The 17,439-nt window shown below is 39.7% G+C and overlaps 1 protein-coding gene across 5 annotated transcripts in view; it reads left to right on the top strand.

Annotated features, from left to right (window-relative positions):
- Window positions 1-17,439, top strand: part of marchf8 (membrane-associated ring finger (C3HC4) 8) — a 106,962-nt gene that overhangs the window by 77,035 nt on the left and 12,488 nt on the right. For 4 of the 5 annotated variants that reach the window (XM_047351195.1, XM_047351196.1, XM_047351193.1 and 1 more), the window contains one exon: window positions 10,696-10,775. In XM_047351195.1, coding sequence (XP_047207151.1) covers window positions 10,696-10,775 — 80 coding nt within the window. Of the gene's footprint in view, window positions 1-10,695; window positions 10,776-11,767; window positions 12,641-17,439 lie in introns of all 5 variants that reach the window. The other variant, XM_047351197.1, reaches the window with a different exon arrangement.

Raw genomic sequence — 17,439 nt, 5'->3', positions numbered from 1 at the left:
TCATCCACCCATTTATCCACACATTTTTACACTGACAGCGGTGAGCTAGCATTGTAGCCACAGCTGCCTTGGGACAGACTGACATAAGGGAAACTGTCATACAATCTTTGCTACCCAGCCCTCTGACCTCCATCAGCAGGTAGCAAAGGAAAAGTGTCTTGCCCAAGGACACAGCGACAGATGGATGAAGCGGGGGTTCGAACCGGCAACCCACCAGTTACAGGATGAACCCCTACCACCGTCGCTTGAGTACCATTACAGTGTGGTTTTCCAAATGAACACAATAGCCAGCAAGCTAACATTAGTGAAGTTACTAAACGTTGAAGAGTTCCAACTTATTGTTTTGTGGCTGAAGTCACATCATTCACCAAAGGCTTCAAATTTGGGTCGAATAACTTGCTTGCCAGAACTTCACTTGTTAAAACTTTAAATACACTTGTTTGTTTCAGTTCTCTCTCCAAAAGTTCAGATCTCATCAGTGACAGAGTGTAAAAACTGGACTAGATTTTTGGCACATGGGTGAGGTCAATGCAGCTAGCAGGCAAACCTTGATATTGAGTTGTTTGAGCTCAAACATATAATTACAATAAGATATACTGTTTTAAAAAGTACAGTTTACTCAGAAATCACAATTAATGTAAATAAATGACACGTATTTAATGAATATGAACTCAGTTTGTTTGAGAAGAAACTATTGATTGTACTTAAAAATACAATTACAATGAAAAGGACATGAAGAAGTTCAGCTTAATCAGAAATGAGAAGTAATGCCAATAAATAAATAATGTTTGGAGGTAGAATTTGGAGGTACAATCCTCACTTTTAGGACTCTTCTTGACAAATTCAGACCATGATTTCCTTGGTTGGCAGTAAGCAGACACATTGTCATTGAATGTCCTACCTAGACCACCATTTCTCTGACAAATGTATGTGTTAAATGAAGTGATAGACATGAAGTATTAAGAATGCTCTTAAGTTTGACAGCTTTAATTAATATCCAGCAGTTGTGCTGCCAGATGGTGTTTCCTTCTCCCCCCCTTGAGGGAAATACGACTGACGGACAGGTTTTAAATCGGGATTAATTGTTCTCTGGACGGACGAAAACGCTCATCTGTTTTAAAAACAAGCGAGTCTGCACGATGGAGTAAAGGCTGGGCTAAACTCAAAATCCAGACAAAGTAACTCGCTAAGATTTTTAACAGATGATGCCAACAGTCATGCTCATTCCAGGATTATTATACATTACCCGTGGCACACTATCTTTTAAAAAACACGTTTCCTCCAAGCAGCTTCAAATAAGATCTGCAAGAGTAGAGAAGTGAGATTTTATTCATATATGCAGTATATTTATAAGTCTACTCACCCTCTGCTGTATTGGCAGGATGAGATGAAGGATTTTCCTTTTTTTCAGCAGTGACTCAAATCTTCCCTTTGCAGCAAGAATACAAAATGTAGGCCAAGTTAATTTGTCTTGCAACCCTGGATCACAGTGAAATACACCACTCATGATGTGTTCTGTTAAATTACACATGTACCTTGTTTGGAGTTGCTGCAGATAAATGTTTTCATTAATAATGATTGCTGAAATTTAGTCACAGTAACTCCTTTCCACATGAGCAGAAAAAAAGGACAGCTACATGTTGCTGAATAACATGGCTCAGATTCAAACTGAAATGCATTTCATGGCATAGAGATCAGCAAAAAAAGAAAAAGAAACAATGAATGCCCTTTTATCTAAATGTTGACCTACTTAACTGATATTTCTCTGAATAAATAACAATAGCTTCAGCCAGGGAGGAGCATTTCATAACAGCTTGGCACAATGGTCCACTTTAGAGCATCTTAGAGCTCAAACATACAAAGAATTAATTTAGCCTGCTCCACTTTTTGTGCTCATAACCGAACAAGATGCATGTGATTCTTCTTTTGAGGGCTGATCAGCTTTTCCTGCCGAGTTCACCACAGAAAGGCATCGAAGTTGCAGATATGCAGGTGTGTTAAAGGCTGCCAGAGGAATACCTGTTAGGAGAAACATGAGAGACTTAGAAAGCAGGAAAACATTTTAGCCAGCAGGTATACTCCTTCATAGGAGTGATATTGCCTCCATCAATAAACTTGTCACTCTGGGGTATAAAGGTACTGTAGCTATGATAAAAACGGATTATCTCTATTTGTTGCATTATTTACTCGATACGTGTTGATAAAGCTTGTTGTCAAGAAAATGATCAGAAAATTGTGAAAGTGGTCAGAGTTGAGTGTGTTTATACGTTTAGAAGCACCTCTGGACCGTTTTCTGAGCACATGGTGTGGGCTGAAGATTGCCCGACGATTTGGCATGAGATGATTTTCCACCCGGCGAGGTCAGAAGGCTTAGCTGGAGTCCTTTCTCTGTTTAGCACAGAGCCGGGAAACTGGCAATGCCTCCCACGCGGTTTTGGGAGCGAATTAAACTATTAACAGTCCTCATAAGCCCACAAAGCAGCCACTCAGGATTCAATGGACTGCCACTGATACTCAGGGAAGCTTCTGGTGAAGCTTTAAATTGAAGAACTGCAGGTTTGTCCCAGAATAGGCTTGCTTGCGTTAGTGTTCTGTACAGATCTTTCTTCCAGTTCTCCACAAGACTCATTGTCTTCAGCTTGGTGTACTGGACATACAACAGGCACTATATGCAATTAATTGTTCCCCGCTTCAAATCTGTTTTAATTTTTTTCCTCACTCTTGCAGCGATTTATTTTTTTTTTTCTGATCAAGCAAGCTTTGCTCCTCAGTGAAAAATTCAGCTATGCTGTGGAAATAATTATAGAGGATTATCAAAGAAAACAACCCCAACCCTGATGGAAATAGGCTACACCTATTGCCATATTCACAACTGATTTCACAGTTTAAAAACCGCTCGTCTTATGCTGCATTCAGTTTGCCTTGAAAATCGGAACTCTGATTTACAAGTCAGGAAAACCAGAACGATTTATTTGTTCCGGTGCTAACTGCTATGAGCAGTACAAGCTGATTGAGTATTTCTATTAATTACACATAATTATTTGTTTGTTCCAAGGCTAAAGGAGATGTAAAACAAATGTGCAGCACTAAGTGCGAAAATGGTTTAATCTGATGCAATCCATCCAGAGTGCAAATAACTTAAACCTGCAGCTTCCACAATGTTTTACATGAGTGTCGACCATTTTGGATATTGCCACTCCAGGAGGGGTTCATGTTATTTTTCCGACTGGGAAAATTCACTTTCCAAGTACAGATTGGGTTGCCCTGTGAAGACCTGGTGACCTCATGCAATGACCGCTGGAGATCGGCACCAGCTTCCCTGCAACGTTGCAAGTATAAGCAGGTATAGACATATGATGAATGGAAGTATAAATATAACATATTTATTGTGCCTTAAACAACGGTCACTTTTTCCTTGTGAACTTGCAATAAATATTTAACAATGTCAATAGCCGCAATCCTATAATGATCTCTTTAAATTCAGTTTATTCTAAGACATTAATCCTAAAATAGTCAAATTTCAGGAGAGAGAAAGCAGGCAACACTCTTGCTTGAACAAGAAAACAATTATCATTATTCAAAATATGTTGTATTATGATATAAATAACCTGTTTTAAAATATTCTCAAAAGCATTTGCAATGTTAGACTTCACAGTCGTGAAGACTGATCTGAGTTCAAGTTTATTATTGATTTTATTTAATATATTAGTTTTAAACATCATAAGACACATTTGTTTTTTTCCATAGTTTTGTTCTAAATCACTCATAGTTGCACGTATTGTGACATGAGTTTTGAAGCTCAGAACTAACCTACTCAGTTTTTAAAATAAACTAAAAACTTTTGTTTAACAGCAAGACTAGTTCATAAGAAGCATTTTAAGTGGATTTTTGTTGCACCTATATTATTTTAATCCTTACATCAGTAAGAATGGAAAACCACTAAAATCAGGTCTTTAATTTTTCTTAGCGCCAATTAAAAACAAATGTCATCCCAAATACACTGCTCCAAAAAATAAAGGGAATACTTAAACAACACAATTTAACTCCAAGTAAATCAAACGTCTATGAAATCAAACTGTCCACTTAGGAATCAACACTGATTGACAATCAATTTCACATTCTGTTGTACAAAAGGAATAGACAACAGGGGGAAATCTTTGGCGATAAGTAAGACACACTCAATAAAGGAATGGTTCTGCAGGTGGGGACCACAGACCACTTCTCAGTACCTATGCTTTCTGGCTGATGTTTTGGTCACTTTTGAATGTTGGTGGTGCTTTCACACTCATGGTAGCATGAGACGGACTCTACAACCCACACAAGTGGCTCAGGTAGTGCAGCTCATCCAGGATGGCACATCAATGCGAGCTGTGGCAAGAAGGTTTGCTGTGTCTGTCAGCGTAGTGTCCAGAGCCTGGAGGCGCTACCAGGAGACAGGCCAGTACACCAGGAGACGTGGAGGAGGCCGTAGGAGGACAACAACCCAGCAGCAGCACCGCTACCTCTGCTTTTGTGCAAGGAGGAACAGGAGGAACACTGCCAGAGCCCTGCAAAATGACCTCCAGCAGGCCACAAATGTGTATGTGTCTGCACAAACGGTTAGAAACCGACTCCATGAGGATGGTATGAGGCCCCGACGTCCACATATAGGGGTTGTGCTCACAGCCCAACACCGTGCAGGACGCTTGGCATTTGCCAGAGAACACCAGGATTGGCAAATTCGCCACTGGCGCCCTGTGCTCTTCACAGATGAAAGCCGGTTCACACTGATCACATGTGACAGAGTCTGGTGACACCGTGGAGAGTGATCTGCTGCCTGCAACATCCTTCAGCATGACCAGTTGGCAGTGGGTCAGTAATAGTGTGGGGTGGCATTTCTTTGGAGGGACGCATGGTCCTCCATGTGCTCACCAGAGGTAGCCTGACTGCCATTAGGTACCGAGATGAGATCCTCAGACCCTTTGTGAGACCATATGCTGGTGCGGTTGGTCCTGGGTTCCTCCTAATGCAGGACAATGCTAGACCTCATGTGGATGGAGTGTGTCAGCAGTTCCTGCAAGATGAAGTCATTGAAGCTATGGACTGGCCCGCCCGTTCCCCAGACCTGAATCCGATTGAGCACATCTGGGACATCATGTCTCGCTCCATCCACCAACGCCACATTGCACCACACACTGTCCAGGAGTTGGCGAATGCTTTATCCCTTTATTTTTTGAGCAGTGTATAATCAAATCCAGATGCAATTACTTGCAGTTCAGTTCAATCCAAACTATAATGGAATACAGCTAGATTTTGTTGATATATGCATATGGTATGTAAGACCAACTGATAAAAGGTTATCTAAGAGCCAAGCTGTTTGGGCTGAGTTGTTGACGTTCCTGAACATCAGTTAAACTCCTTTTAACTGGGAGAATCCACCAGCAGAACCTTGCATACTCATCAAAGGTTCTCTTCAATGACTCTGTCTAGAATGCAGCTTAAAACAGAAGCACTGAGCCAGGTGTACTTTCTATGGGAAGAGAAAACAAAAGCTACACAAAGCTAATACCAGACAAACGCACAACTAAACAGGCTCACTGGCCCAGGACTACTTTCTATGCAAAGAAAAAACAGGGAGAGAATAAAGACTCAAGTAAATGAAAGTAACGCATAGATGGAAATCAGCTCAATAAAACAGAGTGAGGAAAAGCGCTCTGAGGACAATCGGTACATAAAGGCAATTTAATGAATTTTTAATAACTTGGTGCATTCTCTCTTCTAATAGAGATCAAGCTGCCACATTAAGGTTTTTCCAAGTGTACAACAGTTTTTCCAGCTCACACAAAGTCTCATTTAAGGAGACAGAAAGCCATTGTTTAGGTTGGTGTTAAGTGCCAGAGTAATTATTGGCCAATCAAACCAAACTAATTTTGTCTTTAAATATCTCTCTAGTCTCTCAATGAGAAAGGAACACATTATTAATGACTTTAATTTCTAGAGGTGGCCCAGAACATACCTAGTTGACAGTAAACTCTCCTGTCTGCTGTCTTTGGAAAAGATTACAGCCGTCCTGTGATTGAGTTTCACAGAGACCTGCCTCAGGTTTTGGGATTATATAGCCTTGCTGTATAATCACTGGAATTGGCTTTAATATTTGAACAGTCACCAAACTTCATCTCATGTTTGAGCTGAGCACTTTTACCACAATACACCTGAGACATTGCTCTCCATTGACATCATATTGCAGTTTTATTGTCGTGTTTTTACTTGCTGGTATTGCACCTATAATGTGAAGACAGGCATTATTATTATCAGGTACCAAATACAGATCTGGGCTCCACATGTAATTGTATTAAGCTTTTTTTGGGGACTGAAAAAGATGTAGAAATAAACTGCAGCTTTGATAGACGGATTAAAAAGACTCAAATTCAAAAACTGGATGAATGAACTGTTTACTCAGGTCTGCTTAATGTTTCAGCAGAGTTATAATAAATTAGTTTCATGATGAATCTGCTTGAAGGTCAGAGATGGATGTTAATCTGTCCTAATCAGTTGCTGGCTCTGGCTTCAGGCCACACAGACCTTCCATCATTATATCTTGCTCTTGGCATCACGTTATATGTTGGGTTATTTTTTTTACCCCAGGAAACAGTGTAATGTCAACTGTTATCAGCTCACTGTCTGCCGAGAGGACCTCAAGTGTAGATAAACAGTTTTTAAAAACACAAGATTAATGAAAAGGGATTAAAACAATAGTGCTGAATGGCTGCCAGAGAGAGCAAAACTCTTGACAAAGCCATTTTCAGGCAACATAATCTGGATCTGCTAGAAGAGTTAAGGATTCTTCTTCCAAGCTTGCTTGATAACAAGTCTTATCAGTAGCTCTTATGTAATCTTGCAGACAGGCAGTGCTAAAAAGATAACCTCTGCCTCAGCTTTCTCCTTGAAGAAGTCATCGATAAAACTTTTAAATGAATCTGATGTGAAATTAATTTTGACAAGGCCAAGTTCACAGTGACACCTTTTCATGAACTTTGTGACATTCTTTAAGTTCTGATCCAGGAGTTAAAGTGGTTGCATATTACTTCAGCTAAAGTAGCAGCCTTCAGACAGTTTTGAGGAAGAAGGAAGGTATGACAAGTGGGGATAAAAAAAAAAAATTGAGAAGGGAGGTTAGAAAAGTGGTTATAACTCAAAATAAGCAGATTGTCATTTTAATGGACACAGAATGTTGGAGACAAAGAAGAACATTTGAGATGAGGTTTGATAAAAGTCCGAAGATATAGACAGATGGCAGGCAGTTAATCATTAAAATCTCAGGAATATTCTCGCCACCCTGTCGTCTGGCTGTTCAGTCACTGCTTGTTATTTATTGGCCAGTATACATGAGATGACTGTGTGAATGATTAACAGGAGCAAAGCTTAACAAAATGGCAAACATTTAGTAGCTGTACTGCAATCGTGGCACCAACCCCATGATGTTTTAGACAAATCATCTGTATGTATGCAGTGATCTGTTGTTGTTTTTTTTGTTTGTTTTTTTATATTCTATATGACAGAACAACACAAAGTGGAACATATTTTGTTAAGTGGAAGGAAAATAAATGGTTCTAAAAATTTTTGGATTGAGTTTGTATTGAGCTCTCATGATACATTGTTTTGTAGATCCATCTTTTGTTGCAATGACTGCTGCAAGTGTCTTGGAGTATGTCTCTACCTGCTTTGCTCTTATAGACAGTGGGACAAGAAGGGACATTCTGCCCCTTCTTTGCAAAAAGGCTCAAATTCTGTGAGATTTGGTTGATCGTGTCTATGAACATCAGTTTTCAGCTCTTGCCACTGCTTCTGAATTTTACTTTGATCTGAACTTTGAGCTATTCTTACACATTATGAATTCTAACACATGCTGTGTGTTTATAGCCGCTCTGCCTGAAGGTTAAAATCTGCCCCAGTCTTCTGCAGCGTCTAACATGTTTTATTTTCCAGGATTGTTCAGTATTTAGCTTTATCCATCTTCCCATCCTTTCCAAACAACTTCCTTGCCCCTGCTGAAGAAAAGCATCACCACGGCATGATGTAATATAAATGTATGCAAAAGTGCATTGGCAAAAGAGTGCTTCTGGACTTCAGTATTTGGTAGGCTATAACGTCTCATGCATTGAAACACTGCTATCAATATATTTAGCTATTTGTATAGAATTTATATTGTCCTTAAACCCCACATATGACATAGATCTTAGTGACTGAGATGTTAAAACTCAGAAAGATGTTTTAGGAACGTTGAAATAAGGGAACAGAAAATGAGGGATCAGTAGGTATAAGCATGTTCATCTCAACATTCAGCAATCCTATTGCAATTTTATGCTTTTCTAAAATTATGCTGCCATTTTTTAATATTGGTTTCCTTCTTACCACCCTTCAATAAAGGCAAACTTTGTAAAGTGCTTAACTGATAGTTACAGTTATGCACTGATATTCTCCCTCCTGAGCTTAGGATCTCTACAGCTCCTCCAGAGTTGCCTTGGGCCTCTTGGCTGCATCTCTGAATACTGCTGTCCTTTCCTGGTTAGTGGAAGGCCATGACTCGTTAGGTTTGAATTTTCGTATGATGGAATGAACAGAGCTCCATTAGACAGCTGGAATATTGTTTTGTAAACTAATTTGCTTTAAACCTCTCCAGAACTTTCTCAGTGATCTGTCTGCTGTGTTCACTGGTCTTGCAATAAAATAAATTAGTCTATGGTGTAACATGACAACATGGAAACAAGCTTAAGGGATATTAATACTTTTACAAAACACTGTAGAGTTATTAGTAAACTAACCTTATTGTGATCTTTAAACCTCAAAACAGTTAAATATTAAAGCAGGAGGAACAAGATAATTTGGTGAAACGGTAACCTTCGTAGGACAATTAAAGAAAACGAGAACAAAGAAAAGAGTTTGGCCTTTGGTGTGGAACTGAAAGGTTTTTTTTAAGTGAAACTCGCACATATGACACGTGGTGAAGGGCGTAGCTGGACATTGAATTTTCTATTGATCCACGTTGGGTAATGAGCTATAAATCTTTCTCTAGCAGGAAATGAAGTCAATAGATAATTGGTCTCATGTTGACATTGCCTTTTATATTAGTTACTCAAATTCCGATCCCACATTTTACACTTTATTTGTAACTATCAATAAACCGCGTGTGCAATTCTTGTAAAAGTGCAGTAAGAACCGAAAAAAGAAGTGACTGTCAATCATGGTATATAAGTAAGACATATATTGACTCTGGTACGATCAATAACGCTAATTTAAAGATGTGCAAATTGCATTTTGTTTCAGTGCTCAATCATTCACTCAAAGGAAAATTAAGTTTTGTAGGTGTCATGGTGAACCAGCAGCAGCTTGTGTTAAAAAGCTTTTTCAGTTACCTCCATCATTGATTTCTTCCAAATTTGTTGAATACCAGCTAAATGCTTGGCCTGTTAAGTGTTTCTGTAATCATTTTATTACTAATTTTCTGTCACACATAAAACATGGTAACTATATTGCAAATAAGCAAGTTTCCTTTTATGTCCATGGCAGTTCAGATGATTCCCATTTTGACACAAGGGTTGGCGGAAGCTATTCAGTGCTTTGCAATAGTATTCATTCTTAGTCATTATGTTATAGCTATAAACTTCAATGGATTTTGTTGCCGTTTTATGTGGTGGATTAGTTATGTATGATTTGTGAAGTAAAATGAAAACGATCCATGGTTTTTAATATTTTTTAACAAACAGAAATCTGCAAAATCGTGCTCCACAGTCTTCGGCCCCTTTTACTGTAAAACTTTTAAATAAGATCAAGGTCAAACAATTGCATATAGTCACCATAATAAATAATAAGCACACCTTCCCAGGAGAAGGCAAGGTGGTGGCAGCATCATGCTGTGAGGAGGCTTTTTCTCTGTAGGGACAGAGGAACTGGTCAGAGTTGAGGGGAAGATGGATAAAGCTAAATACAGGGGCAGGGCAGTCCTGAAAGAAACCCTGCTGGAGAATGCATAAGACTTGAGACTGGGGTAGATGTTCACCTTGGTGCAGGTAGCTCTTTACAGTGTTGACTTATGGGGGATTTGAATGCAAATACTTTTGCCTGTTTAAAATTTGGTTTGTAAAAAAATACATTGGAAAAACATACACACATTTATTTTTACCTCATTAAGCTGTATGATTTTTATATTTTTTTTATATTACAAGCACTATAAAGCACAGTAAGTGTAAAACTCTTGTAGCCTCTGGCCCATCTTTGAAACTTTCTTCCCATCCTCACCAACTGCAGCTCTGTCTTTCTTCAGCACCACATTTTCATATCTCTTGTCTCGTCAGCATGTCTCCTCGGGGTTGCCTAGTTATTTCACCTCCACTGTCTTGCTCTTAGACAGAATATGCGTGGCACAACTTTAATCCGATAGATTAACTGTCAGTGTTGGGGAGTCCCCCCCCCCCTCTTCTTTTTAATCCTCTGCATCAGTATTCAACATGCTTTGATTCCTTTTGTAAAAAAAAAAAAGAAATCTGATTCGGAAGCTGACAGCCTGGTTGTTGTCACCCCACAGGACTGCTGCAGTCACCACTAGAAATATAATTTGATGCGATGTGCTAGGTTATATCGTATTTAGGTAACATTGGAGTGTTGATGGTCACATGACTTCATTTTCAGCTTTCTTTCCTGTTTGTTTTTGTTCTCCAGGCAGGGAGCCCGACCTCAGTTAACGCCCCATGCAGTTTCTCAAGGACGTCTGTTTCCCCCTCCAGCCAGGACATCTGCAGGTACGGGCTGCCTCAATTCACTTCATTTACCCTTGTCAACAAGTATATGTGCAGCTGCAGGCAATAAATTTAAACTATTTCTCCAAACGTTACTGGTGAAGTTCCCTATCAGTGGGTGATGATGGCTTACCCTGTACCTTTTAAGCTACTTACCGTCACTGTGAGACTTCCTAGAATTGCTCGTAAAAGTGATGTAAAATTGTTTATATTGGATCATCAAGTATGAGTTCATCACTATAAATTGGAATATCATTAAAAAGTTCATTTATTTTAGTAATTGAAATTAAAAAATGAAGCTTGTGCATTGTATAGATTCATTACACAGATTGATCTATATCAAGGGTTTATTTCTGTCAATTTTGATAATTATGGCTTACAGCCAATAAAAATCCAAATTCAACTTCTCTTAAAATGACAGTATTGGGACATAAGGAAGACTGCTAAAGTTTGCAAAAGAAGCTGCATGTTCAGAGGTCTGTTTCCAAGTATATCAATGGAAAATTTAGTGGAAAGAAAATTTGTGCTACAGGTATATTTGCAGCCTTGAGAGAAGGTTAAGCAAAGCCCATTTAAGACAACTGTTGCATTCCTTAAGTTAAACCAATCTTGAACCAGAAATAAACATTTGAACCATCTTACCTGAGCTGATTCAGATGGAAATAAAGTTACCCAAAATCATCATTAATAACCAACATATAGGGTTATATTAATTAGATACAGAAAGTATGTAATATGAATTTAACTTGTTGAATTGCATTGCAAAAATAAATTAACTTTTTTATGATATTCTAGTTGGCGATCAAGCCTTTCGTTTGCTAAAGCCAGCTAAAATCAACCTCATCTTTCTTTTTTGTTGTTTCTCCATTTTAAAACACATGATTGTCCTTTCCATTTCTCTTTTTTGTCTTTTTCTCCACTTTCCAATCCCATTGTCTATCACATGATCTTCTTTCATAAACATGAACACACTTGTGTAAACATCCACACAACAGCAGTCGGGATCAGGACACTCAGAAACAGACTGCTGTGGTTCTGCTGAACTCCAACAGTAACACCTCTGAGGGTCTTTCAGTGACCACCCTCTGCGCAGACTCCCTGCAAGGCTCTAAGTGCACCAAACAGCGAGACTGGCTCTATTTACTGCGTCCCGCCTCGGTCACCATCCAGCCCAAAAACTCCCTCAGGTTTTCTCTGTCTCTGAATGATGTGGGCCAGCGTGTGGACAACCTTTGCCGTGGGCTGCATTTCATAGATCGTACGTGCTCAGAGGGAGAACTGGATATGAAGCCTGAGCATGCTCAGTGTCCCAACAGTAAGCTGTGCAGTGACAATCCGGTCGCCACCCCTACGAGAGAGAGCCCAGATGCTCCACTTTCAATCCGCACCAACCTTCACCTTGTCCCTTCCCTCACTAACAACCACAAGTACATGTTGGGCAATCCATCCGATCCAACTCCTGCTTCTCATCCCAACAGTCTCCTCCAGCCTCTTTCCGCTCCGGGCTCCAACTTCCTTCGTCTCCTCCTTCCCTTCTCCCGATCTTCTACCTCAGCCAGTCTGCAGTGCTCTGAGCTGGGAAGCTACGCATCCCACCTTCACATCACCAAGTCCTGCAGCACTCTGCTTGAAGGCACCGAGTCAGGCTTTCTCTCACAAGGAGATGACATGTTTGAAGTAGAGCATCCCAGATTGCCTACCAAGGGATTGAGCCAGATGGCAACCTCAGAAACGATCAGTGTGTCTGGGACTCTTCTAGCCCCGCTGTGCCATATGGACGAGGACACAGACCTGGAATGCTGTTCGTTGCCTTTGACGGAGAAATCAGAGCCACTGTCAAATTACTCTCTATCAGGGGACTGCTGCAGGTGGGTGATTGTCTGGTTGGTCTACAGCCCTGAAACCCTCCATCATACAGCTAATGTGGCAGTGCACCCCTGAGACCCATGAAGTAGTGTAGCGTTCTCCTCCTGTAGTGTAATCACCCAGCTCAGCAGTGTCTGTCCTCTAAGGCTCTGCTCAGAGTGGAGAAGTTAATCAGAACAACCCAGCCTAGTCCTTCAGTGTTAGTAAAAGGTATTTCTCCTCATCCAGGTTTCTTTTGTCTTTGATTTTTTTGCCTAAATTGTTCAGATCATAATTTTAATATGAGACGAACATAACCAGAATAAATACAAAAGGCAGTAACCGACTGTGATTAACCACATTTGTTTTGGTTTAATTTCACTAGCCACATCCAGCTATACCTGTGGAAACAAGCAGTAAAATAAAACCTGTCTGCCAGCATGAAACAGATCTCTGAGAGCAACACATCATGCACAGATGAGAAACAAAGCCTTTTGCATCTATCAGTCTGAAAAGGGTTACAGGTATCTTCTCAGGCCTTGGGACTACTTCAAATCAGGGAGAGCCATTATTCAAAAATGGAAAAAAACATGTAACAGGGTGAACCTTACCAGGTGTACCTGGCCCACCAAAATTACTCCAAAAGCACATTAACGACTCAACCAGGAGGTCAAAAGACGACCCAGAACAACATTTAAGGTTCCTGCAGACCCGATTTGCTTCAGTTAACAACAGTGTTCAGGATTCAAGCATAAGAAAGAGACTGGACAAAAATAGCATCCATAAGAAAGTTGCAAGACAAAAAGCACACCAAATTCATGTATTGACCAAAAAACATCTTGATGATTTCCGAAACTTTTAAGAAAATTATTTGTGGACTGGCGAGACTAAAGCTGGCATTAACATAACGGCATTACAGGAAATCAGTCAAACCAGGTGATTTAAGTGTGACGGTTTCAGGGTGCTATTGTGCTTTTAGAAGCTGGGCGACTAGCTTTAATTGATGAAACCATAAAGAAGAATGGCTGGCCAGTGGCTCATGACCTTAAGCTCAAGCACTTTATGCAGCATCACAGTGATCCAAAGTACACCAGCAAGTCCACCTCTGAATAGCCCAAAGTATATGTTTGGCCTGAAATCCTTTTGAGACCAATTAAATAGGCCAATAATGTTAACAAACCCTCCAGTGTAGCTTAATAAAAACAATATAAAAGACTTGATGGCACAACCACATATCAGGTTTAGGTGGCAGTTACTTTATCACTTAGGGGCCTATTTAGATGGCTTTACTCTTCTAATGAAAACTACATTTTTTATTAACTTGGGCTGCCCTCGTTTGATATAAATTTTCTTTGTCTGAAACCCTTAAGTGTGACAAAAGAACAACAACAGAAGAAATCTGTTAGGGAGCAAATACTTCTTTACATTGTTGAACACACAAACACCTCATCTCCTTCCCAATTAGATTTTTTGTGTGTGCTTAGAACAATAAATTTGTTCATTTCATCCCATCTCATTTCACTACACTGTTAACGCAGATCTCCGGCATGTTTTTTTTTCTCCATTTGTGCTGCCAAACCATGTTTTTAAAATAATTTTTCATTTTGACTAGATCGATGGTGGGGTAGAGTATCTCTATAGCCTCAATGAAAATGTGATTGATTTCGCTGAGACGTTTCACGTTCTGCAGTGGGAATAAGGGCTGGCGGGAATGTTCAGGAATAGATCGAGGGCAGCAGGTCAGTGCTGAAAATGTAATAGTTTTGATGTGTGGAGCGTGTTTCTGTGGTTAACAAATAGACAACAGGTTTATTTAACACGTCTTTGTTCATAAGGCCAGCTATGTGCAGTGACTGGATGCATTGTGTGCAGTATTTGATTGAAGAGCAGGCCATGGCTACATGAACCTTGTTGATGAGCCTTTGTAGCAGTAGATTAGTTGCCACGAGCATGACACTGCGCACCTCTGGGTTACAGTATCCATTTGTCAATATGGTGACAGTTCACTGGACATCTTTAGCACAGTTCAATACAAATTATGTCCTCATTGCCCCCTCAGCTGTGGCCTGTGCTAGTGCTGCTCTTACTTGATTACACTAAAGGAGAAAAGCAACTTGAGCTTAGATGTGGGCAGGCACAGGTCAGAAATCAACAGAGATTATGGGCTTCAAATAGCCTCTAACTGTACACGAGTATTACACAAACACACTGTTCCAGCCACTCTATCAGGTGGCCTGGAATGTGAGCTTAGACCTGAGTTCACTTGAGGAAGTATGTGAGAGCCTGTTTTTCCACTTCAATCTTTAGCCAGCTCTTTTATTGACATGTCACAATGTAATCTAATAGAAGGCTCATAAAAAATTTTCAGCGTCCTCTTGGAGAACCAAAACACATTAACATACTGAAGTTTCCTTCATTGTAAAAAGCTTTCATTTCACATTTAAAGACAGGCAATCTATGCATCTCTCTACATGTTGGCTTTAAATCATATTTCATCAGGCTTACAGTTACACTGCTTATAAAGTTGCTACTACAGGGAATAAAACTGTCTTTCTTCTAAGTGTATTTATTTCATTTGCATCACAAAAAGCTTGATGATTTCCTCATCTTTACATTTTAAGAGTTGTTTGTTGTGACCAGGCTGCATTCATTTGTTTTATTCTACACTTGAATGAATTAATGTGTGAATAAATGCTTTGTTAACGTAGTAAGTTGATTCAGTTTTCAACACACTAATTTACAGCCTTTAGTTTTAGAAAGAATATCTATGCAAATTTTAAATGGAGACTGTAATTTTTCCATACAACTTACAACTGATTTGTATTTATTAGCTTGTATGCATTATATGAGGTTGCCTGTTTTTAAAATTTGATTTATTTAGATATTAACATTATTTGTACAATTAAATTTGACCAAAATGGGACGAGGTAAAGTTGATTTCATCAAGTCTGCACATTAACACGTGTGCACAGCGTTAAGTAATCAAATGTAGGTCCAAGCAGTTCCATACACTCTAATTCTGGGTAAAACGTAGCAGACCGACAACCAGCGTAACTCTGCAGAGTGTATTTAGAAACTTGACGTTTTATTCTCTGTCTGCTCATCAATAGCCCCTCTAGGGTAGTTGCTTCACTTTCTTTTCATACATAGTGCTTGTGTTGCAGCAAAGCCTTACAGAGCATCTAACTTCAAGTACCCCCATACATTAGATCACTTGAGGCTTTAGGAACTTTGAAATTATTATTATTTCTTTATCCAATTCAGGTGCTTTTGCCACCATGTTTGTTTTGCAAGCTAAACTCAAACAGAGCCAACCAGTTTCTGAATTGAAGTATGCAGCCTGCATACGCCTGGACAGACACAAGCCTTCAGACTGCAGCTAGGGGACTCTCCATGCATTCAGATATTTGGTGGAAAACAGTTGTTAACTTTGTTAAAAAAAAAAAACTAAAAAAACCCAAACAGCAGCTCAGACATTTTGTGAATGCCTCGGGAGAAAGGTATGAGGAAGCTGAAAAGGTGCAAACAGGAAGAAAGCGAATGCCTCAGCAGGGACGTACTGTACTCCAGCCGAGTTTGTTTCTCTCTTAGCTTGCATTCCTTGTGATTTCCCAATTCTGTTTTGCTTCTCACATTTTCATGTGAGAAGCAAAACACTCCGGCGTCGCCTCTATCTTAAAATGACTGCAGGAAGTGAGGTTCACTGTGGCTGCTAGAGTGATAAAAATTTAAATTACAACTTCCTCTGCTAAATGGATTCTTTCGTGGGCTGCTGGTGGCCCAAATCCTGTTCGTTTTGCTGCAGACTTTACGAGACAGTTTTGCTTCTGTACAGATGTGCATCACCTTGGATGACGAAGCTGATATTAGATTTTTATCTTTTCAGACTCAAACCTGTCAATTTCAGCACACGAAGCCTGTATTTCTGACCAGAAACATTTTTGCTCTGTTTTATAAGCTCTTCTGCTTCATATGGAGGTTTAGGCATTTTATTGTGATTGTTCTCTCCTACGTTTAAAAACAAAACTCTCCATCAGCATAATAATTTCTCATTTATGTTCTTGTCAAAAGACAGGAATTCTTCATAAAAGAACCAAGATGGACCATTTCCCCTGGCTAAATTTTTTTAACAGTACACTACGCGTAGGATGAGAGTCTGTAGTTCATCATCTTATCTGTGGAAAATGAAAACAAATAAACAAAACAGCCCACCCCTAAGCTTAAAAAAAGGCCTCCGCTAGAGATGCAAATTGCTCCTCCTCTCTGCTTAAATCCTTTGCTCCTTCCACCTCCTCCTCTGTGGTAAATTAGCTATTTTTATCCTCCTTTGTTCACTTTGTCTTTTAATCTTGTAAAGCTTTGGCCAGATCAGGCATGGCTGTAAATAGGTATCATCCTGCTTGCACACTTCACTTTCTAATAGTGTGGGCACACGTGCTTCTCCTCCTGCTCTTATCCTTTCCTGAACTGTGGGATAAAGACAATCCATCTGAATGTTACGCTCCCACTGCAATCTACACCTTCGCTGTTTGTTTCCTCCTTGCTCCACAAAGAGGAGTCCCGCTGCTCCTTGCAACATGCAGGAGACAACACTCCTTCTTACATAACTCGGTGTAAAATGAGGACATGGAAAATTGACTGATATGTCTTGTGGGTGTCTGTTTTTGATCTGTTAATCAATGCAGCCTCTATGGAGACACCGCTCATGTTAAAAAGCATCTTTTAACTACTCCTGTTTCTTTTGAGTTGTGTGACCATGTTACTGTCCAGCAGCTGGTCTGTCAAAATATTTTCTGCTGTCTCATCTTTAATATGTCTATGA

This window comes from Girardinichthys multiradiatus, chromosome 22 (genome assembly GCF_021462225.1).
Source record: "Girardinichthys multiradiatus isolate DD_20200921_A chromosome 22, DD_fGirMul_XY1, whole genome shotgun sequence".
NCBI lineage: Eukaryota > Metazoa > Chordata > Actinopteri > Cyprinodontiformes > Goodeidae > Girardinichthys > Girardinichthys multiradiatus.
The sequence above is the reverse complement of the archived record's forward strand: the minus strand, read 5'-3'. Positions and strand labels throughout refer to the sequence as shown.